Here is a 24484-nt window from a genome sequence, read left to right as displayed (position 1 = left end):
TGTGTCCAGCCGGGCGTGTCCAGCGGGGCGGCCCCGGGCAGCTCCCGAGCCCTCCGGGGCGGCAGGGGGCGCTGTGGCGGGCGCGGCGCGGCGCGGCCCTTCCGGCAGCGCTGGCTGCGGGCGGTGGTGCGGCGCTGAGGGGATGCGGCCCCGGGCGGCGGCCGCGCTGCTCTGCGCGCTGTGCTGCGCCCTGGCGCGGGGCTCCGAGGACATCGTCGTGGGCTGCGGCGGCTTCGTCAAGTCCGACGTGGAGATCAACTACTCCCTGATCGAGGTGGGCGCCGCCGCCCCGCCCGCTGCCTGCCGGGCGCACGGAGGGCTGCCGCCGGGCCGCGGGCACAGGAGGCGGTGGAGCTGCGGCTCTCCTTCGCCCTGGCACTCTGCAGCCTGCTTGCCATAAACCCTGTCCTGCTGCTGTGGGACAGCACGGGCTTAGAGAGTGCCTGGTGCCAGCGCTCCTCGCCTTGTTTTAAAATACCTTTCTGTCTGTTTGCTTCTTTTAGATTAAGTTATACACAAAACATGGTACCCTGAAATACCAGACAGACTGTGCTCCGAACAATGGGTATTTCATGATTCCCCTCTATGACAAGGTAAGGCACAAATACCTGCGCCCTGTGCTGGAGGAGGCAGCTGCCTCCGCCTCGATCTGCCGGCAGATTAAATCTCAGAACAGCACCCACCCATGAAACATTTGAATCAGGACATAATTTGGTTTGGGCCAAAGTTTCAATGGTTTATTTTTGTAATGCAACTGCTTCGTTTCCCAGTGCTAATTATGAAGAGAAAAGCCAGCTAACTGTGGCTGCAGTGTTGCATTTGTGCTGTTTATTGGAATGACTGCAGCATTTATAGCCTGAGTTACTGCCAGCAAACTTGTGCTGCAGCTGTACCAATACTGCTCCTACAGAGTACAGATAAAGCTTTCAGTTTTTTACCTGTAGAAATGGAAATAAATGTATATGAGAAGGTGTTTTGGAAAATAACCCGAATGGCTAATTGCAGATATTGAAAATGTCATTAAGGAAATAATGATCCAGGAAGCTCCAAATGTGTCAGTAGTCTGATGTCTGCTGAGACTGGAAAGGTGTTTACATTCAAATTAAATACAAGCTGCCCTCAGATGGTCCAAGTGATTTGCTGTTTTAGGGAGCTAGTTGATTTAGGGATCAGAAGCAGAAACAGAATAGTTTGGATTGAAAGGAGCCTTTAAAGGTCATCTAGTCCAACCACCAAATAATTCCTTCCCTTCCCAGTCTAAGAATGTAACGTATTTCTGAAGCCAGTGATTTCATTCTTAGGCCTTTGAGCCTTTCCATGGAAGAACTTCAGAATATATATGGCAGAACACATGTGGTGCCTTCTGGTAAAAAGAGGATCCCTGTGTTGATTAATACCCTTCTGGAGCAGAGCTTTTAAAAGGATTGAACTTATGTTATCCCATGTTGGGGCAGAATGGTTGAGTAAGATCTAATGGAAATATTAAAGGCTGATTTGGAGCCCATCTGTTGGGGCAGGTAGAGATAGATTTGAACACTTTTTGGCACTGAGCTGCTTGAATGTGAGCCAGGTTTGTGCTGGAAGCAGTATAAACATGGTGATACTTAATTTCTGCTCCTGGCTGGATGTGAGCCCAGCATCCCAGCCTGTCTGGGCAGATACTGCTGCTTCTTTGAACAGAGTATCATAAGGAGGAGGAAAGGAGAATGGTGGAGAACGGTACACTTCTTGTGGTCCTCTCTGCAGCATGATGCTTGTGTTCTAACTTTCTTTTTCATCCTCTAGCTAAATTAAATGTAGATCTATGAAGACAGTTATTGCTTTTTATTTTTTAGGGGGATTTCATTCTTAAAATTGAGCCTCCCCTAGGGTGGAGTTTTGGTAAGTGCTTGTATGTCTTCTTACAGTAGGACACTGTATCTGCTGTGTGGGACTTATCTCTAACTTGCAGCTGGCAGGGAAAATGGAGCACTTTTCAAAATATATGAACCATACTGCATGGTTTAATAACTGAAATGTACTTACTGTACCAGGGGAAAGTAAAGCTATGTGGCAGACATTGACAAAGTAACCCTTGAGCTGATTTGAAGGAATGTGCTTTTTGACAGAAATGGCTGCAGCGGGAGGAGGGAAAGAGGATTTTCATCATCAGGATTTGGGGGTGCTTTAACTTAGCTGAAGAGAGACTTCCAGAGCAATGCTTGGCATGCTTGAATTGATACATTTCTGTGGCAGTTTTGTAAAGCTGAAGCAGAGCTTGGTTGTGATTGCTCTCTCACTAACTACCTTGGTGTTTCATCGTTCTTCTCTTCCAGAACCAACCAGTGTAGACATCCATGTGGATGGCATTAATGACATTTGCACAAAGGGAGGTGATATTAACTTTGTGTTCACAGGATTTTCTGTGAACGGAAAGGTTAGACTCCTTTATCTTTATTTATTCCACCTTATGCTAATTCAGCCTTCATAACAACATTTAACTTCAGGTCTACAAGTTATTTTCGTTCATTTATACTTTGGTTTCTTTTTATTTTGACAGGTTCTCAGCAAAGGTCAGACATTAGGTCCTGCTGGAGTTCAGGTTGTACTGAGAAATGCTGGCAGTGACATAAACATACAAGCAACTATTACACAACCTGGAGGAAAGTGAGTGTGGGTGGTGCATACTTAATTTATCTGTTCATTTGCACGAGATTCTTTCAATTCTGCCATACTGACTGGGACTGTAAGAGATCTGAAATATTTTTTCTAACATTTGAATAGAGTTCGAGTTGTTTTTCTGTGAACGAATGTTTGTGACTTTCTGAAGAGACATAATCCCTTTCTTGCCTTGCAGGTTTGCTTTCTTTAAAGTGCTTCCTGGCGAGTATGAAATCTTTGCATCTCATCCTACCTGGATGTTGAAAGAGGTTGGATGTTCTGGGCTGCCTTTTTGGGGAGGATGGATCTGCTAGACCCTGTCTTGATCAGTTAGTGTGAGGAAGAGGTTTTGTGAATAGACAAGGTTACTAGAGTTTTTGTACATCTGATTCAGGCAGTCAAGAAACTGCCTTGTGCAGGCCCAGTTTGGAGACAGTGAAGCCAGCCAGGGAAAGACTGGCAAATGAGCTCTTGCTTTCCATCTTCTGATCCTGTGCATTTTACAAGAGCTTGATTATTGTAGCACATTCTCTAGTCTCAGATTGCTTGCTTTCTGAGGAGCACTGAGATCCTGACCTCTTCCTAAATCAGTAAAGCAGAAAAAATACTGTTTTAGAAAGTGTCTTTTTTTAGTGTCTTTGTGGTTTGGGTAGCCTTTTTGAGTACTGCTGCTCTGGCCTCTGCTCCTGTTGCTGAATGTACAGCCTCTGATTGTTATTTATGTACTGTAAGTGAAATCTAATGCCTGCTTTTGATGAAAACATTTGTTTATGTATTTCAGTCAAAGACAGTGGTGCGGGTGACAAGTTCCAATGCTTATGCTGCCAGCCCCCTGATTGTTGCAGGCTACAATGTCTCTGGGTCTGTGAGGAGTGATGGAGAGCCCATGAAAGGGGTCATGTTTCTCCTTTTCTCTTCTTCAGTCTCTAAAGAGGTAATGGTGGATCAGTTCCTTTTCAATATGAGTATGGACATAAATAAGAAGAACTATTCTAGATTCATATTGCCCTGATACTCATCTCAGTCCTTCACTCTGTTGTGCAGCCCCTCAAACTGTATTTTTGTGTTTGGTTCTTTTGTGTGATTTCTTTTTTTTTCTTTTCCCAACAAGGCCCTTGTAATCCAACATGACCTCCATGGAATTATTTCACAATTCCTTGTACAGTACCTGTAATTTGTCTTCAGCATGAGATCTTAATTACTCTTTGCCCTTTTGATGGGAGGACAAAGTTCAACAGCTTCCATTGCCACCTTACAAGTGTGTTAAGAAATGAGTGTGAAACATTTGGTCATGTAGAGTCAAGCTCTGTTCTGTAATGTTCACCCTGTCCACAGAACTGAAGTCAGTTAAGGCACAAGGTAGAGTTCTGGGGGATGCTGAATTTCCCAGTGTTCTGTCCTTGTTACCATAAAGTTATTATTTGCTGTTTTTTCGTGTTTTACCTATACGTGAGTTCTAAGCCATGTCATCAAACTTTGCCTCTAAAATGGTTTTATTCTTCCCATCATTCATTCACAGTTGAGTTTCTGAACCCTCCTATATCCCCCCCAAATTATTCTCTCTGTTCTTCCTCGAGACAAAAGGTTGTATTGCATTTATTACTACAGGATGTTGTGGGCTGCAATATTTCTCCTGTGGATGGGTTCCAATCACGAGATGAGTCTTTAGCCTATTTGTGCAATGTTGTATCAAAAGAAGATGGATCTTTCAGTTTTCTTTCTCTGCCAAGTGGGAAATACACTGTGGTAAGTGACTAGAAACTCATTGCTTGTCTATTCAGTGGGTTGTTAACTTTCATTTTCTAAACCAGAGTGTGCTGTTGGCACCTGCTCTCCTTCAAACTGTTTCCTTTTTCTCTCATTCTCTTTCTTCCAACTGGATGGTTTTGGGAGCATGTTCTCTGTGCAGTGCCTGGAGTGATGATCTTGCATTCTCAGTCTGCATGCTCTAGAAGAGGAATTCAGGCTTCTCTCATTCCTTTAATCCTTCTAGCAATCATACGGATAGTGTCCTATCTCTAAGCTCTTGCACATCCAAGTACCTTGGCTGTGTTCTGAGTAGGACATTACTTTTCTATCTCTTCTGATAATCTCATGGCATCCGTCAGTCTTGAAATATTGCCCATATTCGTGTCTCCATCCCTCTGAGTTATTTTTCCCAGGAGGTTTGCAGCTCATTTGACTCTTGGTAGAGGTGTCTGATGGTGATAAGAACATGAAAAATGGTGAAGGAAAACTGTTCTGTCATCACAGCTTAGGAGTCAAAGCCATGTGTCTCCTTTCAGATACCTTTCTACAGGGGAGAGAGAATCACCTTTGATGTTGCACCCTCTAGACTGGACTTCCTTGTAGAGCATGACAGTTTACAGATTGAGGTAAGGCCTTCAGAGGAAGTAATCCTTTTGTGCCACTCATTCCTGTAAAAGTCTAACTGATTTTAGAAGAAAGCAGCTGTATTGTGGGAAAACTTCTTAGCAGGAAGTTGAAGACACTTGTTTATGCAAACCCTCTTGCACAGCAGGTAGAAGACAGTTTTTAGTGCTGTGCTGTATTTCTATACTTTGGTCTTTTTTACTAGGACGGAACAAAGTAGGGCAAAGCTGTCTGCTACGTTCATTTTCATGTCCATGTGGCAAACAGGCAGGAATCTTCCAGGTTGCTTGAATTTTCTCATTTGGAGTGTCATGTCTCTGGCGAAGGGCCTGTAGGTTTTTATGGTTTGCAGGGTGCCTTGTGTAATGGCATCATGGTGTATGACTGGGGCCCTCTGAGCTCTACCAGTGCAGATAAATTGCGAATGTGATTTGTACTTAGGGGAGCAGTATGCCTGCAGATCAGTATGTACTTTCACTGTGATTATCCTGGTACATTTTCTTCCTAGAGCTAGAAATACATTTCCTTTATATGTGTGTGGAGGGAAAACAGTTGGTGTTGATTGCTGTAGGTGTGTGTTTGCGTTTCCTGAGTAAAGACTGATGTTAATTCTTTCCCATTTCAGCCTGTTTTCCATGTGATGGGTTTCTCTGTCACAGGCAGGGTGCTGAATGGTCCTGAAGGAGAAGGAGTTGCTGATGCCACTGTGACTTTGAACAATCAGATTAAAGGTCTGCAATGCTCTTGATCGTCGTTGCTACAGGGCAGCCTTTATTAAACTCAAGTACAGGACTAGTTAGTATATGATGTAGAATTAACCCTTTAGGATAATACACTGCTTTTGTTGCAATTTATTTGAAATATTAAAGTGGATTTTATGCAGTTGAATAATTTTGCATTTTCCAGCTTAGATGAAACCATTAAGTGTTCATTTGTTTGGCAGTTGAAAATTTCTTACTTTCTTTCAACCATATGCCAGATTGTACTTCAAAATACAGAAAAAAAGGTTGATTAGTAAAAAAGCATACTATTTCTTTGTTGTGTATTATGAAATAAAAATAGCCTAAAGCGGTGCATGTCCCCTGGATCTGTTGATACCTAAGGGTAGACAGTCAACATATGCTCTGTTTTTTAACTCCTCTTATTTTTTGTTGCAGTGAAAACAAAAACTGATGGCTCTTTCCGCCTTGAGAACATAACAACGGGTACATACACAATTCATGCCAGGAAAGAACACCTCTTTTTTGATACTATTACTGTGAAGATTGCACCAAATACACCTCAGCTGGCAAACATCATTGCAACAGGGTAAGGACTGGTTTGCATTCATGATGAAAATGCAATTTGATGTGTGCATGAGGCTCTGAAAATGGGTGATCTTTCCCATGCCATGCCCAGACTTGTGCAGTGCTGTCAGGAGCTAAATGTTGCTGGAGAAATTCAAGGTAACAGGACAGCATGAGTGCATGTTTTGGCCACAGTATTTTGTTCAATAATAGTTAAGGTTTGAGCACCCTCTTAATAAGCTCTCCCTTCCAAATGAAGACACTAAGGCATGGGCATATTAAGAATTTTAGAATGGTAGAACCAAGAATTTTAGAATATGAACCAGGAAAGCAACAGAGGTGCTTTCTGCCATTTCACTCTTGCACAGAAGGAGGGTATCTGGAGTCACACAGCTGCCTGGTGCAGTGTTGTAACAAACCTCTGCATTTTACTGCTCTCTCTCAAGGTCGTTGTTGCTTTACCTGAATTGTCTTTTTCTTTTTTGGTGCCTTGACTGTGAATGTAGGGCTGTGCAGCAGTGGGAGATACAGCATGAGCTGAGGAAGTTGAAAGGGCCATGGTTCTTTGTCCAGGATTTATGAGGAGGAAAGAGTGACAATGTTCTGGAGAAGTGAAAACTAGGAATTTACTGAGTCAAATGGCAATCAGCTCCTACAGACATAGCCAGACAATTAGAAAAAACCCCTGTGTGCTGCTAAATGATTGGGTACAATTTGTTCAGTAACTAAATATGTTGTGCTGTTGAAGGCGATAAGCAAAACTTACCAGCATCTAATTTGTCATCCTGTCTTGTGCTTTCACAAGTGTAGGTGTACCAAGGTTGTGTTCCAGTGGATTACCTATCGTATTCAAGGCTTTTGGCACAAAACATTTGAAACCACTTAAAACCTGAGGAAAGAAAATCCTAAATCCATTGCCTGCCTAGCACAAAAAAAACCCCAACCAAACAAACAACCAAAAAACAAGGGAAGAGGCTTGAAGTGATTGGGCAGGGAAGAGTGAAGCAAGTTGCTTGCAAATCTCTCTTTCAGGAGAAATCCTTTTCAATTATTTCCAATTATCCTTTCCAATAACCTCCCAATGTTGTGGTTATTACCTCAACATAGTGAGGTTTACTCTTTAGTAAAGTTTTAAAAGTGTTTTTTATGATCTCTGTCAAATCACGATATTTGTTCTCATGACTGGCTTTTATGTAACAGGTTCAGTGTGTGTGGCCGCATCTCAGTAACTCGATTCCCTGACACAGTCAAACAGATTAGTAAATACAAAGTAACCATGATACCTGAAGACAGAGACAAAGCATCTCAAGTGACAACAGAAACTGACCCTCATGGATCATTTTGTTTCAAGGCAAAATCAGGAACATACAATGTTCAGGTAAGAATGAGCTTTCATTTCTTCATTGTAGGACTGTCATGGTGTTTTAGAATATTTTAAGGTTTTGGAAGCATGTTGGAGAGGCTGGTTTTGCTTTGCCTGGGATTTACAGTAAATTTCCATAAATTTCTGATAAATGGATTGAAGACAGCACAGTGGGTGTATTTGGACTAGTATCTGAAAGCTGTTGATATCTTGCTGTCATATACTGTACAGGTAATTATTCCAGAGGCTGAGACCAGAGCAGGATTGGCTTTGAAACCCAAAATGTTCCCTGTCACTGTCACTGACAGACCAGTGATGGATGTGACCTTCTCTCAGTTTTTGGCATCTGTCTCAGGGAAGATCTCTTGTTTAGGTAAGTCCATTGTGAGAGTGAAATGGCAATGGGAATGGAGAACTTTAGCAGTGCATGTGTGAGTGAGTGCTGTTGAGACCAAGACACTTGCTGTGGTTAGTCCCAGCAGCAGATAAATAAATGTAACTTCCAGCACATGGAAAAAGCAGCTCTTTTTTTTGGGAGATGTTGTGACCTAATAAGGTACCTTAAAAAAGTTTGCAGTAAAGTTATGTACCTACTTTTAATACTCGCTGGAGATAAGCAAGTATTCCTTCCTCAGAAGATGGGTTAGGTTCTGGAAGGAGATGGTCCTGGCTGCCACTTGGGATACTGTACATCAATCAGAGCAGTGCTGGAGGTGAAAAAGAAGTCTACAAAAAAAAAAAAAAAAGAAAAAAGGCAGTGCGTGTAAAAACTGTAGGACAGATCCTCAGGCTATTGGCAGAAGCTTTCAATCTCTGTTCTCTTTCATCCCGTTTTGTCTTTATTTTAGTCTAAGGTTCCTCTCTTCTGCTATTTTCCTTGATTACCCACTGATTTTAGCAGATGATGATTGGAGCCTGAGTTTTGTCATTTTTACCATTCTTCTTTCCTCTCTGCACTTTGTGTTGTCTCTCAGGTGTTCAGTGGGCTCTTTAGTCTCTGCAGCGTGAGGTGGACCCAGGGATTTAATGTTGATCACAGGGTTTACTTGCCATTAGATAAGAGTACGACTAACAATCTCAAAATCCTGCACAATGCAAAAACCCACTGGTAAACATGCGCCTAAGAAACAAGTTTTAATTGGAAACATCCTCTACTGGGAGGGAGTAACCATTCCAATGTCAGTATCGCTGAGTGTGGCTGGAGGGGGTTTGGGCTGCAGCCTCACGAGCTGTTTTCCCTCCCAGACGCGTGTGGTGACCTGATGGTGACACTGCAGTCCGTGAGCCGCCAGGGGGAGAAGCGCAGCCTGCAGCTGGCGGGGAGCAGGGACTCGGTGCCCTTCACCTTCGAGGGGGTGCTCCCGGGCAAGTACAAAGGTAGGACTGCTTTGGGGGGGCCTTGCTGGCTCAATTTGTGACCTGAGCACTTCTGTTATCATGGAGACCTTTTGCAATATGCCCAACACAGCTGTGAAATTTGAGAGAATCTGGAAAAATACCTTACAACAGTACATCAGGTTTTCTTAATGGTGTATGTGTAACCCTGTGTCAGCCCAAAGGTTACTGCTCCCCTGAATTTTAGGGTTTACGTGGCTGGTGTGGGGGAAGTGGGCTTTATCATGAACTGGCTTGTCCCAAGCCTAAGAACAGGGGCACACTGTAGTTCTGCTTCCAGAGTGCTGCTCCTGTGAGTAATACATATTTTGGCCAGCCTGTCTTGGCCTGTGAAAATACATTGTTTTCCAGGGAAAGGTGTAGGAGGAGTATATAAATTTTACTCTTTATACAGTAGTGGGAACATTTTTCCACCAGATTAAATTGGGGTTAGGGTGTGATGTCCCTTAGGCTGCTTTGCCTGTCTCAGTGATAGTGCCCATTTAAGAGCCTTCCAGGAGGGCCAAGCTTCATTATTTCTTTTCATAGTAAAGCTTTCCTGATTCTGTGTTGGATTCCTGGTGATGCTGCAGTGCTGTGAGCCAGGTTTGTTATTACAGGTGTTGTATATTTATCTTTGAAGATAAATATCTAATCTTCCCTATCTTATTGTCAGGGAAGTTAGTGATATAAGCTTTTTATACCACAAAACCTTCCCCTAGTTACACAGTTGTACATTACTAAAATGCTTTGTGTGGCATGTATTCTAGTAAGCATTGTACATGAAGACTGGTGCTGGAAGAATAAATCTTTGGAACTGGAAGTCTTGGAGGAAGATGTGTCAGGAGTAGAATTCAGGCAGACTGGATATATGCTGAGGTGTTCCCTTTCTCATGCCATCACACTGGTATGTTGGAAACAAACATCCTTGCATGTTTTTAATGACCTTGTGTAGGTTGGATTATGCTTGGAATCAAGGCTTTCTCCTGTCTCTGGAGGGTCACACAGCGTGGCATTGATGTTTAGAGTGCTTTTAGATTTGTCCCTTAGGTTTGGTAAAATGGTCTTGTGATGTTAGATGCTATGAAGGAGATGCATTGATGTATATTTAGGCAAATGCTGTTTTTGTTGGTTGGTAGTTACTAATACTGAACTGTGCTGTGGCTTCACAGGAGTTTTATCAGGATGGAAATGGACCAGAGAATGTTGGTGTTTATAACTTGTCCAAAGGAGTTAATAGATTCTGTCTTTCAAAGCCAGGTAACACCTTTAAAATATAGTTTAAAAAATTAAACTATATCCAGTCAGCTAATATCGCTGGGAGCCACAAAAAAAATGTTGTGGTTTCTGAGGTTTCTGAAAGGCATTGTTTTAATTTCATCTGTCTATAAATTATCTGTTCCAAGTGTTTAGAATTCTCCCTTTCTTCTGTTATTTAGGTCTTCACCTAAATCTAGATTCCAGAAATAAAATATTATGGTTTTTTTTCTTGGTGATGGACTTTGCTCTTTAATGAAGGAAGATCATGTTAAAATAATCTTACTGGTATGGGTTCTATTTGTCAGACACATTAGGTAGTGTCTGTATGAAAGGCAGCAGATACATAATCAAATTTTGTAGTTGTTTCTAGTGATCCTGAGAATTCAGCCAACAAAGTAAGTTTCAATTTTTCAGCAGATCATTCTTTGCCTTAATGCTTGCAGGTGTGTATGAAGTGACCCCGCGCTCCTGCCACCAGTTTGAACACAAATATTACACCTACGACACGTAAGAGTGGAACTGTTGATGACCTTACACCTACCTTACACCTACCCAAATTCTTATGATTTTCCATAAAAATTCCTTCTGCTGCTTGCATTCAGCAGGACAGGATGTCTAGAGGGAAGCTTTAGCAAGGTGTATCACATGTGTTCTGTCCTAGAACAAAGAGCCCTTTCTGTCCTAGAAAAATATCAACTAATGATAGGCTTTCAGGATGCTTTAGTTACTTTAGATGGGTATTTTTCTCAGCCTTCTGTCTGTTTAGTGTTGGGTTTGCTTTGTAGCAGAGATGTTGATCACTTCTGAGAGCTGAAATGCAATGGACAGGATAGTAAGTTTACTAAGAGGCACTTACCACTGTTGCATGTCACTAGTGCCATGACCCTCTCGTGATTTGATTCTGCTCACCCCACAGACTCTGCTAAATAAGATTTGGTTATTTAGGAAGGGGACCTTGAATTCATGTCTTTGTTCCTTTGCTCTGCAGGTCCTCTCCCAGTATCCTGACGCTCACTGCAGTTCGACATCATGTCCTTGGCACGATTGTAACTGATAAACTGATGGATGTGACTGTTACCATTAAGTAAGAACAAAGAAATTGTGGGGCTATAAAAAGTGGAAGAAAAAGACATCTCTCTCATAAAGCTTTACTCCAGTTTTAACGCTGCAGTGTCTGCTTTCTAGGGTGATGGCATCCTAGCCTAGGCTGTAAGAGGTTTTTATGCTAAGATATGCTTTGAGTTCTTTGGTGAGAGATAAATCCAGCCCTCATTTTGAGCAGTGTCTCATCATTTCAACGTTGTCCCTCCCTACTTTTGTGTCTTGGTAAAAAGGAATTATTTTCTGAGTTTTTATGTACTTTATTGAACTGAAGTTTCAGAATTCAGAGGGTATAGTTTTAGCTTAGGTCTGAGCTCTTTAGGCACTGGCATCTATTTTTTTCCTTTTTTCTTTCCTCAGAATGAGAATCTGCTGCTTTAGAGCATTGTTACTGGTATGAAGAGGGTTATAAAAGGAAAAGCATGCAGAGTGATTACACACTAATGCACCAATTTATGTTTATATGAGCAGACAGCTCACTAGGCAGCACTGATTTGTGAACAGCTGTAATTGTACAAGGTGCCAAATCTGCCTGAAAGTGTCTGATAATGATGAGTGTTTTATTAGTGCTCTGCTGATGTCTACTTGTTCTAGACTATGGGTTCTCAAACTTTTTTGAGTGCAGAAAACATCTTTTCAGAGAACATTACCTGCAGAGCATTGCCTCGAGTTCTCAAAGATTAATGACCCTATCACTGCAACTGCTGGGCAACTCCAGCAGCTGGAAAGGAGACATTGAGACAGCAGAGAGTCATTAGGATTTTAAAAACAACTTAGTGAGGAGGTGAATGTTGTACCAACCTACTCAGCTTGTCTTTTGGAGACTATTGGCAAGTGCTTTGAAGGCTGCTCAGTTGCCACAGATATCTCTGTTGAGGACTGCCTCAAGCTTTTCAGTTAAAGTCCAATTTGTGAAGTGCCATGAAAATAAAGGAAACAGCTCTGGGTTTAAAAGCAAACTGTTTGTTTTTACAAGTCTGTGCACCACATCCATGGCTGTAACCTGAACTTTCAGTTAAAAATCCCCAAACAATCTCAACCAAAAGTAAAGCTGATTCTCATCAGTTTTGGATAATGAATTAGTATGTTTTAAAAATAAGACTGTGGTAATTAATTATTAATATCTTGAGACTGTCTGTGCCTGGATGGATTTTTAGTAGGCTTTCAGGCAAAAATAAATTTTTACATGTTTCTGTATTGTGTCTGGACTACAGAGAAAGAATATAAAGCCTTGATGAAACTTAGTGTGATAGAGCAATAGTAACACTGTCTCTTATAAAAGACAAAATAGAATATAGGTGAAGACTGAAGCAGGAGACAGAACTATCCTGATAATCTAAAGTGGCTGTAGGAAAAGTAATTGTGATCTTTTCAGTTCACTTCTCATTGAGAATTCAGACTGTTGGAAAAGAGGCAGATGATAAGATACAAAGGATGGTTGAGTCTAGAAGAAAACTCTAGTAGAGAGAAGGTGCCAGATCAGGGAGAGTGAAACTAAATGCATTGTTCTGAGCTGATTCCAAGAATTTGGTTGAACTTATCTTGCAATTTGTTCAGTGGACAGTGACAAGATAGCTGTGTAGTTCAAATGCATAGGGCAGATAGGTGAGAACTCAGAGCTTTTCCTGGGAATTGCTGGCTGTTGGAAGTATTTATGTGTGATAGAAGCTATTTTCTCCTTGTATACTCTGCTCCTGAGAGGTAGGTTCTGAGGGAAGAGTTCCTAGTTCCGAAAAAAAAATACAAGCTTAGCAGTATTTTTGTTTATTTTGTGTAACTCATCCTTTCTGTATTAGGTTTGTTCTCAGCTTTGACATTCCAGCCTTTTACTTTAGGGCTTTATTAAAGGTACTCTTGCAAACTGATCCTTTAGCCTAAAGACTTACCGCTCCTGTGCTCTTGCCAGAATAAACAGAGCAGTTAAAAAGGAATGGGTTTAAAAAATATCTTGGGACTTGTCTGTGGTGGTATAAAGGCAGTAATTAACAGATATAACAAGCTCTTATCTCTCCATGTGGGCAGAAATGATGTTGTTTTTTCTCCATGTTTTCAGGTCATCCATTGACAGTGAACCTGCCTTAGTTTTAGGGCCCCTGAAATCTGTCCAGGAGCTCCGTCGGGAGCAGCAGCTGGCAGAAATTGAGAGCCGCCGGCAGGAGAGAGAAAAGAAGGGTCAAGAGGAGGAAGGAACAAAGCCACCAGTGCAAGAAATGGTGGAGGAGCTCCAAGGACCTTTCCTATATGAATTTTCCTACTGGGCAAGGTAATACAAAGTGGAAAAGGTGTATTTTTTGTACTATTGCGTGGTGTTTCCACCCAACAGAATAGTGATACAATTCCAGATAGGGCAGAGCTGCTGTCAGGGTGCCCATGCCTTTAGTGGCTGTCAGCTACATGGAAACTGCTACCACATAGGAAGGATTTTGCTTAAGTTGTTGTTGATACTTTTTTCTTGGAGTATTTTGATGCATTCTTAGGTCAATATGCTGTTCTCTGTTCTATATGAGAGCTGCTGATTCAGTTTTCTTCTAATTACATCTTATTTGTGTTTTACAGGTCTGGAGAGAAAATTACTGTGACACCATTATCAAAAGAGCTGCTTTTCTACCCACCTTATGTGGAAGCAGTTGTTAGTGGAGGTAAATATAAATAATTTATTGTTTGAAAGGAGGAGATTTTTAAGGTAGAAATGTTTCTGTGTAGATAAACACATGAATAACTCTAAAAAGTAATGTTAGGAAAGTTTCAGTTGCAGCTATCTCTTCAGGCCAGTTTCATTCTGGAATTTGAAGCTATTTGATAGAGGATGCAAGTACAGTTTTTGTCAGCAGAGTATTTTTCCAAGTGCTGAAAAACCACCTGTCAGTAGAGGAAGGACAGGTTTCCAGGTCTTACATCAGATTTTCAGAATTGTTCATATTACTGTCATCTAGAAAAAGAGTGGTGCAAAAACAAGGTTTCTATTTTGAATTTGTTACCAAATTCAAGTTTCTGTTAAAGTTTCTTTTCTTTCTTCACTAAATTACAATAATAAAAATACTCACAAAAAAGGGTAAACTTCAAAATTGTCGGGGTTATCATCATTGATGCTACTTTTTAAGTGTCCATCTTGTCCTCAGGTTCCTAAGTGAACATACTTTGTTTGAAATCACTAGGAAATATTAAGTGCCTCTTTTTATGTGACTCTTTGCACATTCTAAATGTGTTTGAGGAAGGGAAATAAAATTTTGCTTAATGCCATTAGCCATGACATATGCTGACCTGAAACTGAAGTTGAAAAATGTGCTCAAAGATCAGTGTAATCTGGCTAGAAGGAAATTATTGTTGCCACCGTCTCCCTGTGGCTGCAGTATTATGTAACATAATGTATCCTATGACCATTTAGGAAATGCATCAGGTTTGTTTTGGAGATGTGCTTATAGCTTTGAAACTTAGTTACTCATTTTGGTACTGTTCAGATGGTTTAAGATGTGTTGAGAGGCCATAAAATTGTGTGGATTGATCTCGTATCCTAAGGTAAAAGGACATCAGCTGATCACTTTGGAAGTAGTTAAACTCCTGCTGTAAGCCAGTGTCAAGTGTGTTTTTAACTTGTTTGTCTTAAATCCCCTTCGCAATGACCAAGAGAGTTGTCCTGGGAAGCTGATAGAGATTCATGGAAAAGCAGGCTTATTTCTGGAAGGACAAATTCATCCTGAATTGGAAGGTGTTGAGATTGTCATTAGTGAGAAGGGAGCCACTTCCCCACTTATCACAGTTTTCACCGATGACAAAGGCACTTACAGGTAATAAGCAGATTTGTTCTGAGCCTTTGGATTCTTTAGTTAAAATGCAGTGACAATATGGATGTGATATCCAAGTGTTTTTTCTGAAACAAGTTCTGTTTTCCTTTTGTTTGAAGTGTTGGGCCACTCCACAGTGACTTGGAATACACAATCACTGCTCAGAAGGAAGGTTTTGTTTTGACTGCAGTAGAAGGAACAGTTGGAGACTTCAAAGCTTTTGCTCTTGCTGGGGTGACGTTTGAGGTAATGAAGTGGTGGAGAATGGCTGCAGTGGTGGCACAGGGTGTGCCATGGGCTGTGGCTGCCCAGGGCTTGGGAGCACAGGGTTCTGCAGCCCTGTTCTGGCAGGAGGGGATGCACTGCAGATGTGTAGTTCTGCTTACAGCTGAGTACTCAGAGCCAGCCCACCTGTGCACTCTGCAAGGAGCTTCTCAACTCAATCCTTCTCCATAAAGAAAGCCTTACTTACACTTAAAATGACTGTTTTTTCAAAAACAGATCAAGTCAGAGGATGACCAGGCTCTAGCTGGAGTTCTCTTGTCTCTCAGTGGAGGGGTGTTTCGGTCTAACCTCCTCACACAGGATAATGGCATGCTGACTTTTTCCAATCTGGTAAGTTGAAATGATTTTTCTATGTGTGGGGTTGTGTTACTTTGCCCTCCCAAGTAGGACTCTCTTGAGTGGCAGGTGTCCTCTGAAACCTAAACCCACAATGAGAGACATAGATCCCTGAGAATGGGCTTTAAATCTTAGCAAGTGAAAGATGTGAAACCTAACATGGCAAGAGATTTCTCCCCAACAGGTAGTAGATGATGTTGATTGATGTCAGTTACTAATTTGCAGTCTGTAAACATGAAACAAGCCAATTTGTTGATAATCATTTGAGAGTCTTTAGGGGAAGGAAATCTAATTACGTTATTGATCTGTATGTGTGTAGACATGCTTGAATAGCTTCCTTTCAGACATCCTTCTTTTGTGGTCACTTTCCTGTCCTTGAGGTCTTGTGGTAAGGTTTTGGGGCTGGAGTTTCCTTTCTCTCTAAACACTTTGTCACCAGCTGGAATTCCATTGGTTTATTGTCCAGTGTGCTCCCAGTTTTTCACTGCTCACATTTTCTGACCAGTGTAACCTGTGGTTGGAACAGAGAACTTCAGCTCTTCAGAGAGCTCTTACAAAGCATGTTTGTTAGGAGTTGGTGAGGTTTTGCATCACTCTGAGTAAACAGCTTGTTTTGTGTCTCTTTGCAGAGCCCAGGGCAGTATTACTTTAAACCCATGATGAAAGAATTCCGCTTTGAACCGTCATCACAAATGATAGAAGTGCAGGAAGGACAAAATCTCAAAATCCAGATAACTGGTTATAGAACAGCTTACAGGTCAGTGGAACTGGAATGCTATGGAAAACGCTATAGGCTGTAGCAGGATGTGTTGTGCCAAATGTGTGTTTCCTCCCAGCACACCTCTGTTCTTGCAGGTTTGGAGGAGACTTTCAAAGTCTCAATTTAACTTTGTTATGTTGTGTATAAGTACTTTTTTTGGCTTTTTTTCATGGATGTGGCTACATAGCTAAGCCCAGATGGCAGGGCTATAGGGAGAAACATGGCTATGAAACCACTGTCTCAGTGGCACTGGAAGTGCTTTGTGCTGCCTCCAGTGAGAAAGGAGAGGACTTTTCTTGGTATGGCAGACCAATTCAGATATCTGACTTCAAGATCCTTCCTTTCCTTGCCCTCAGAGGGAAGAAAGAGCTGCTGTTCATGGAGTTCAGGGAACTTGGATTGCTAAAGTTGTGCTCTGAACTCCAGCGAATTCTAATGATTTAAACTGTTCTTACACACACATTATTAAAAGCCCTTTTCTTCATGCTATGGTAAATACATTAAGTACTTTTTCCATTACTTACAACAATAAAACGTCTTTAAAATATGCATTAAAACAGCATCTGCACATCTGTAGCAACTGGTTCTCTTTATACCTCTAGCTGTTATGGCACAGTTTCGTCTTTAAATGGAGAGCCTGAGCAGGGAGTGTCAGTGGAAGCTGTGGGACAGAAGGATTGCAGCATCTATGGAGAGGACACAATAACTGATGAAGAGGGCAAATTCAGGCTCCGTGGCCTTCGGGTAAGGAGTAGGAGGCTCTCTGTCATTTACTTTTCTGTCAGTGTGATGATAGAGCAGTGAAATGGGTTCTGTTCAGTAGCCACTGATTTCTGTTTTCCCATCATGTTTGCTAACTCAGACTCCCTTGAGTTTCTCTGTGTGAAGAAACACTGTCATGTAGTGAACATTCAGTCTGATAAAAGGGGGAAGAATTTGTGCTGTAAATCTGTGAACTTGCTGGCAGCATCCAGTGATGGCCTCCACAAACACTGAGCAGTTGGTGTGACAAGACACAAGCCCCTGGTCAGTGCTTGGGTGACCAGCTGGGAACTTTCATAGGCAAAAGAATTCAGGGAAGCATTTAGTTTCTCTTGTGAAGATAACAACAGCCTGTTTTTAGCAGGATACTGGGAGTGTGTATGATGTTGATTGCACAGTGTGTATGTAAAGTAAGCTGTCCTGCAGGGAATGGGGAAGCTGAATTTATGAGACCATTATGTAAGGAGTCAACAATTTGCTGAAGTAGAAAGCAATGTTTGGTCAGGTTTTAATCTTGTGTTTTCTGTCATCACAGCAGCTGATTTCTTTTAATACTGTGATGTAACAAACTAATAAAAGTTATGGGATAGCCTTTTCTTATTTTCGGACAATAAGCACTTGTAATAGTTTTATTGAGTTAAATTTTCTATTTGAGATAAGGAAAACTTCAACTGCATAGAGTTAAATCTGTTTGGGTGGCATATCTTAAATGGAGTGTTAGAAAACTCTCTTAGTGCTCTCTAAAATTAAAGCATGTATTATTCAGTGTTGGGATTTATGATCTGAATGTTGCTTTCAGCCTGGCTGTGTGTATCATGTCCAACTCAAAGCTGAAGGCAATGATCACATCGAAAGAGCTTTACCACAGCATCGGGCAATTGAGGTAATTTTCTCTCTTTTTTTGTAGCATCACTTAAATATGAAATAGATCTGCCTAGGCATTCTGTCTGTTCTATCAGCAGCAGTGTGGTGAATGCATTCTGTTTAGACAAGTGCCTTTCAGCAAGTTAGCTGCCTAAATACAGGCCCCATATTGTGTGTCAGCACCATAGCTCAAAACTGAAGTGAGATGAAGCCCAAACAGTAAACAAGTGAAAAGGATTCTTTCACAGTCATGAAAACTATGCATCCAGAAACAAGAGAATAAATGTATGGAATACATTTCAACGTTTCTTTATGATGTGGAACAAAGCACTAGTAACTTTATGTCATAAATTCTCATGTTGTACTGTCTTTATATTTAGTTACGGATTGATAGATATTGTTGTGTTTTGTTTGGTCCAAATACTGCAGTCTTGATGTAGGTGAAATTGTAAATTGGACTAGCAAGTCCTTACAAAATGCAGTAATAACTTTGAATTGAAAACTGGTGGAATCTTGTTCAATATTCCACATTAATCAACTATATATACATTCTAGTGCAGCAGCGTGCATCTCTCAGCATGGATGCAAAATACTGAGCCCAGTGTTCTGAGATCAGGCAGTCCTGTGCATGTACCTCAGCCCCTTCCAGAGTACTGTGTGCTTTTGATACTTCCATTTTTAGTTTAGTTTAATGCATTGAGCCTTGTGCTGATAATATACAGGTCTGCAATTGCAAGCTGTGCACTCTGGAGAGCAGGGACTTGCAATGGGAAAACCTTCAAGCTTCCATGTGGTTGTATAGAACAAAATTCACTTTTTATTTAAAATAATCAGCAATGTCTGTGTTGTGTTAACAGTTGTGTTACTGTTCTTTGTTGTCTGTTCCTCTGTTGGTAAAAACCTGAGTCTGTTTTCCATTGCAGGTTGGGAACAGTGACATTGATGACGTTAATATTATAGCGTTCCGGCAAATTAATCAATTTGATTTAAGTGGAAATGTAATTACAGCTTCTGAATATCTCTCCACACTATGTGTAAGTTCAAGCCTTTAATCTTTGTCAAGTGTATTTGTTACTGCTTTCACAATGATTTTTTTGCAGGGTCACTGGAAATGGTTCAGTAGCTAGAGCACACATTTCATTCAAATTAGAACTAATAGTTTAATGAAGGTGAATTTGAGTTCCAGATAGAATGAAGATTATAGTGTTCCTGACTGCTTTGCTTTAATGTTTCCGTTTTTCATGGGAATATGTTTAAGAAATACTTTCTCTGGTTGGCCTGTACGTTTTGGGATCTGCTTCCATGATTAGGGATGACCTATCTGTAGAGAGATCAAGACAGCAAGGGTGAAATGAGTCCTTTTTATCAGACAATTGCATTAATTCCTGGAACACCTGGAATTTTTCACCTGTATGTCAAACCTAAAGATACCATGTGAATGCAGTGATACCACAGGACATGTGCATTTAAAAGTACATAATAATAGACAGTATGAGACAAAGAGTAAAGCTGAAATTTTCAAAATTCAGAACACCATACTGTGATCTGAAAAAACTTGCTAAACACCTCTGATCCTTTTGGCTTAGGGTGCAAATGCTGGAAGTGTCTGCAAGAGGTGTTAGTGGGGTAGGAGTTAGTGTCATTTCTCAGGTTTAAAAGCTCCTTGAAATGTTACCTACAAATATAAATGCAATGCTTGGATTTCTTTCACACTAGTTTGTTATGCATCTCTCCTGCCAAGATCTCATTGCTAAGCTGTTGGGTTTTTTGGGAGACATTCAAAGGATCCAACACTCAGAGCAGGTGTGAAAGGAAAATGTATCACCTTACTGAAGAGCCTCTGAGCATGTGTCCCATCTTTCTGGGGAAATTAGTCCCCTGCAGTTCAGCCTGAGCAAATAGGAATTGAGTTCAAAATTTGATTCTATGGAAGTTACCCAAGCCTGTGCCTGTTTCATATTAGCTGGGGTCTTGTGTTGCATGTGCTGCACGTGAGCTGTTGATGGGTGCATGTCATCACCGAGGCCTCCAAGGCAGAAATTCTTGTCTTTGAAAGATGTGCTAAGGTTGGATACAGACACAAGTGAGAGCAGTTTTGTGATCCACAGCACAGGCTGCTTTTGATACGCTAGGTATGTGAAAATGTCAAACAGCACTCATTCCTAAATTATTTCAAGTTCTATAAAAAGACTGTTTCTGTGACTTTTCACATCCCAAATTAGAATATTTCCAGGTGTTCTTACTTGACAACTTTCTGTTTATATAAACACAGGATGAATTTTGAAGTGCTTTTACCACTGAAGATGTGGGATATCTGAAATACCTATTGTGCTGCAGGCTCAGAAATATTTGGTTTGTGCTTTCTTCCTTCATTTACAGGTGAAGCTCTACAAAAGTGAAAATCTTGACAACCCAATTCATACAGTCAATTTAGGACTATCCCTGTTTTTCCATTTCCCACCACTGCTCCGAGATGGAGAGGTAAGAATATTGCTGGAAAATTAGCTTAGATAACTTAATTTTTTTTCCCTAAGGATGCTGAAGTGTAATTTGTGGTGTGCCTGCAGAGCTGTATTCATGCTGGACTAACCAGTGTCTTGGAAGATTTGAAGCCTGTTTATCTGACTTCTGCCTTTGAATGTGATTTTGTCTCTGACTGCTCCTGTTGCTGTAGCCTGAGTGTATTTTTTACCCACAGAATTATGTGGTGCTCCTGGATTCTACATTGTCTAAGTCACAGTATGACTATACCCTGCCTCAAGTTTCTTTCACTGCCATTGGATATCATAAACACATTACACTGGTCTTCAGTCCTACTGTAAGTACTAAATATTTCTATGTTCCACTGTTCACCTTGGGAGCAGTATTTGATGTTATAACCTGCATATATTTTGTGCTCTTGGCCAAGCTTTCTGTTAGTGTAAATATAAAGAGGTTTATGAGTGGCAATAAACTGACAATCAATTTGGATTTGCTGTGTGTTCAGTTGCCAGTGGAACAGGAGGGAAACATGAAACAATAGCAGGATTTGAAGGGTGCAGATGTGCCTGAGGGGTTCTGTGCTGCCATGGCTGCTGTAGTGGCATCATTGGGGTCATAGAGGTGTGGGCAGCATGGGACAGATAAATAAAAGCACAGCAGGCTGACAGTGGAGACTGACCATCAGTGAATTGGCTTTACAAAGCAGCAAACCTCAGGAAGAGGGTAATACATGAGTGACTGATCCAGAGGGTGGCTTTGAAGTGGAAAGTAAAGTAAATCTTAGAGCAGCATTTGGAAGGAAGTCAGATGAGAAGGGCTGGATGTGCCACATTATCCTATTGCTGATGTTTCTTAAAGCTTAGGGATTTCACAGTCAACTGTTTTTAAAAAAATTAAAATCCATGATCTGCACTGTTTCCAGAGAAAGCTGCCTGAACAAGATATTGCCCAAGGATCTTACATTGCGTTACCACTGACGCTGCTCCTGCTGCTGGCTGGCTACAACCATGATAAGGTGAGTCAGGTGTGGTTTTGCTCTTACCCAAATATTATTGTCCTATCAGTGAGTACACAGTACTGTGCTAAGGGAGGGTTTGTTTGGTTATCCAGAGACATATGTGACATATGGTAAGAAAAGCTACAATGTAGCCATGCTTTTGGACAATTATGTTCCTTTAAAAAGACTTAATGTGAAGGTGAGTTCCTGCACCATGGCTGAATTTTGGCTTCTTGTTTGATGGGTGTGAGAAAAAAATAATACAGCATCATTCAAAATCAGATAACAGATTCAGTGATAATAGGAATGAAAATAATTATTTTATTGGCTTCGGGAACAATCAGACTGGAAAAAGTCTTGTAAGTCTTCAAGTCTAGTCTCTTTAGCTTTATATTCTCCCTAATTCAAAAGCTCTCAAGAGGAATACAAATACCTTCTATCTAACCCCCTGTGTCTTTGTCATCAAGCTGTGCTCTTCTAGTCTCTCTTGATATGACTGGATTTCTGTTTTAACAGGAAGAGAAATGAAATTTGTCTGTGCAGTTTGATTTCCTCTCAAACAATCACTTTAGGTTCTGATATTCAGAAATTCCCAGATGTTTGGGTTGATTCCTCCCCAGGATTTGCTGCCATATTCTGATATCTTTGTAGATGTGCCATTTATGCAATAGATTCAGTTTGTTAAGGACTACAGGTCTAAAGAATGATACCATTCAGACCTTACATACCATTGTAATCACAAATTGCTTTCCTTTTTTTTCCCCCCAGCTTATTCCCTTACTGCTCCAGCTGACAACTCGGCTGCAAGGAGTGCGTGCTCTTGGGCAGACAGGCTCTGACACTGGCGGCTCAGAGGATGCAAAGAGACAAACCAAGAAACAGAAGACGAGACGGACGTGAGGTGAAAGGAAGGATTGCATGAAGTGGTGCTCTGTCAAACTGGAGCCTGAGGAGGCAAAGCCACTAAAACACGTTTTTGTTGAATTTGCAGACTTGACATTTTCGTTTTTGCTACATGAGCACCATTTGTCACATTAGCTCCATTTCGGCTGTAAATTTTCTATGGAGTCTATAGATTTCCTTGTTGTAAAGTGATTAAATGCCTCTGCTGTCACTGTGAGTGCATCTCTCATACTTGAAGACAATTAATACTTTTTTTTTTTCCATTTCATTGGAACAGGTCATGCTGTCCTTATTAATGATTTATAAAATCAGTACTAATAGACTACTTGATTTCAGTTTCAGTCTCTAGATTCTTGGATGATTTTTCCTTACCTTTTGAAACACTCACTTTATAGAAGCAGCACCCAGGGGTTCTACTAAATCAGTGTTGTTTGAAACAAAGTTTTAGGGAACATAGCTGGACTGGTGAATCATGTCATTGTCACTTGCAGTTCAGCAGCTTGTTGGAAGAGTGTCTGATTTCAGTTCTTGTCCAGTGATTAAGTTATCTTTGATTAAGTTTTTGCCTGATGAAGACAAATCCTCAATGTCAGGTAAGGTTAGTTGTTAATATCAGGTAGGTTCTGATGTTCCTACTGCAAAAGCAGTGTTTCTATTCTAGTTTCACATCCAGTGTGATCTCTTTAGACCTCCAGTATTCCTGAGGTGGCTCCAGCTGGCTGCACTATTCTTTCCAAAGCTGTACTGTGTTTTTGGTGTTACCCATTCACCCATGGTGGTCACATCTCCTGCTCAAGCCATGCACAGCCTTTTTCCCAATTAATGATTGATTTTTATTTTTTTTACCTTTTGGGTTTTTTTAACTCTAAGGAATGTGAGCTTTTTGAAATCCCCAATGTGTACAGTCCCAATAACATAGTCTGTAATAAATAACTGTTTCTTGCAGGCTATCTTTTGATTCTTGCTTGAAGTAGGTAGTTGGACATACACAGTTTAAATGTTAATGGGGCTTTTTATTGACAAATACTATAAAGGTTAACAGAGCATTTGAAGATGCACATAAATGCCTACAAATATTGCAAAGACATTGGTACTGCCAGTAAGTGGCAATGTTTCTCTTTTACAATACTTGAAATAAAGTCTCCTTACATTTAAATGTTTAAGCTTACAAACCCTACCATTGTTAGAAATTTGGATGCTGAAGGTTTGATGCTATTTTTGTTTCACCTTCCAAGAGTTTGGGCCTAAATAATTACAATTTCATTCGGTGATGATTCTAATGTCTCAGAGGGAAATTTTGTCAAGACCATAATAGGAATGTAGAATGTTGATAAAGCATTATGTATAGAGCTTGGGCTGAAGCTCTAATAAATTATCATGGTCTCTACTTAATGACTTTGAATTTTATATTGCTGTGATGAAATACATGGGGAAAAGACAAGGTGTTCTAAGATTTATAATAAATTGTATGTTTTCAGTACATTTTTATTTTAAGCTGGTGAATGTTAAGGAAGTTATTGCTACTTTGGGGAATGTATGAGGAAGAAATGCACATATCCAGGTGCCTCGAAGGAGTTTCAGATATTCTGATTTCTGAACTGTGAGAGTGACTGATGATTGAATTTTAACATTGGAACTGCTGTTAATAAAAAGAAAAAAGAAAAGTGTTAATTATTCCTAATTTAATGTCTGCTTCTAAATCTAGAATTTGCCCAGTGTCTCTTCTAAAAATTGTCTTTTCTTTGCCTTCTCCAGCACACTTGTGACTGACTTTGAGTCTCATGTTTTGAGGTTTATTCTGCTTTGGAAGTGTTAATTCCTAAAAAAACCATAGCTTCAAGTTTCTCACAAAAAGTGAGGTTTTTGAAGCTTTTTAGAAATCCTGTTATACATCCAAGTAACTGACTTGTCCAGGAA

At 40.7% G+C, this 24484-nt stretch overlaps 1 protein-coding gene across 1 annotated transcript; it reads left to right on the top strand.

Moving 5' to 3' along the window:
- Window positions 1-95: 95 nt before the first annotated feature.
- LOC146430799 (BOS complex subunit NOMO1) lies at window positions 96-24231 on the top strand. The gene is made up of 31 exons (XM_085074782.1): window positions 96-274; window positions 504-593; window positions 1836-1881; window positions 2316-2416; window positions 2540-2646; window positions 2837-2909; window positions 3422-3574; window positions 4249-4386; window positions 4926-5015; window positions 5639-5744; window positions 6171-6321; window positions 7500-7677; window positions 7894-8035; window positions 8908-9039; window positions 9807-9943; window positions 10209-10296; window positions 10740-10803; window positions 11285-11380; window positions 13451-13660; window positions 13954-14036; window positions 15023-15182; window positions 15299-15425; window positions 15681-15794; window positions 16430-16557; window positions 17163-17304; window positions 18122-18205; window positions 19110-19220; window positions 20566-20667; window positions 20885-21004; window positions 21590-21682; window positions 22433-24231. The coding sequence occupies exons 1-31, from the start codon at window positions 143-145 to the stop codon at window positions 22562-22564; spliced, it is 3630 nt and encodes a 1209-aa protein (XP_084930908.1). The 5' UTR covers window positions 96-142; the 3' UTR covers window positions 22565-24231.
- The last annotated feature ends 253 nt before the right edge of the window (window positions 24232-24484 follow it).

Source organism: Lichenostomus cassidix, chromosome 14, assembly GCF_008360975.1.
Source record: "Lichenostomus cassidix isolate B80296 chromosome 14, HeHo_3.0, whole genome shotgun sequence".
NCBI lineage: Eukaryota > Metazoa > Chordata > Aves > Passeriformes > Meliphagidae > Lichenostomus > Lichenostomus cassidix.
Note: the sequence above shows the minus strand (reverse complement) of the source record. Positions and strands in the feature narration are given on the sequence as shown.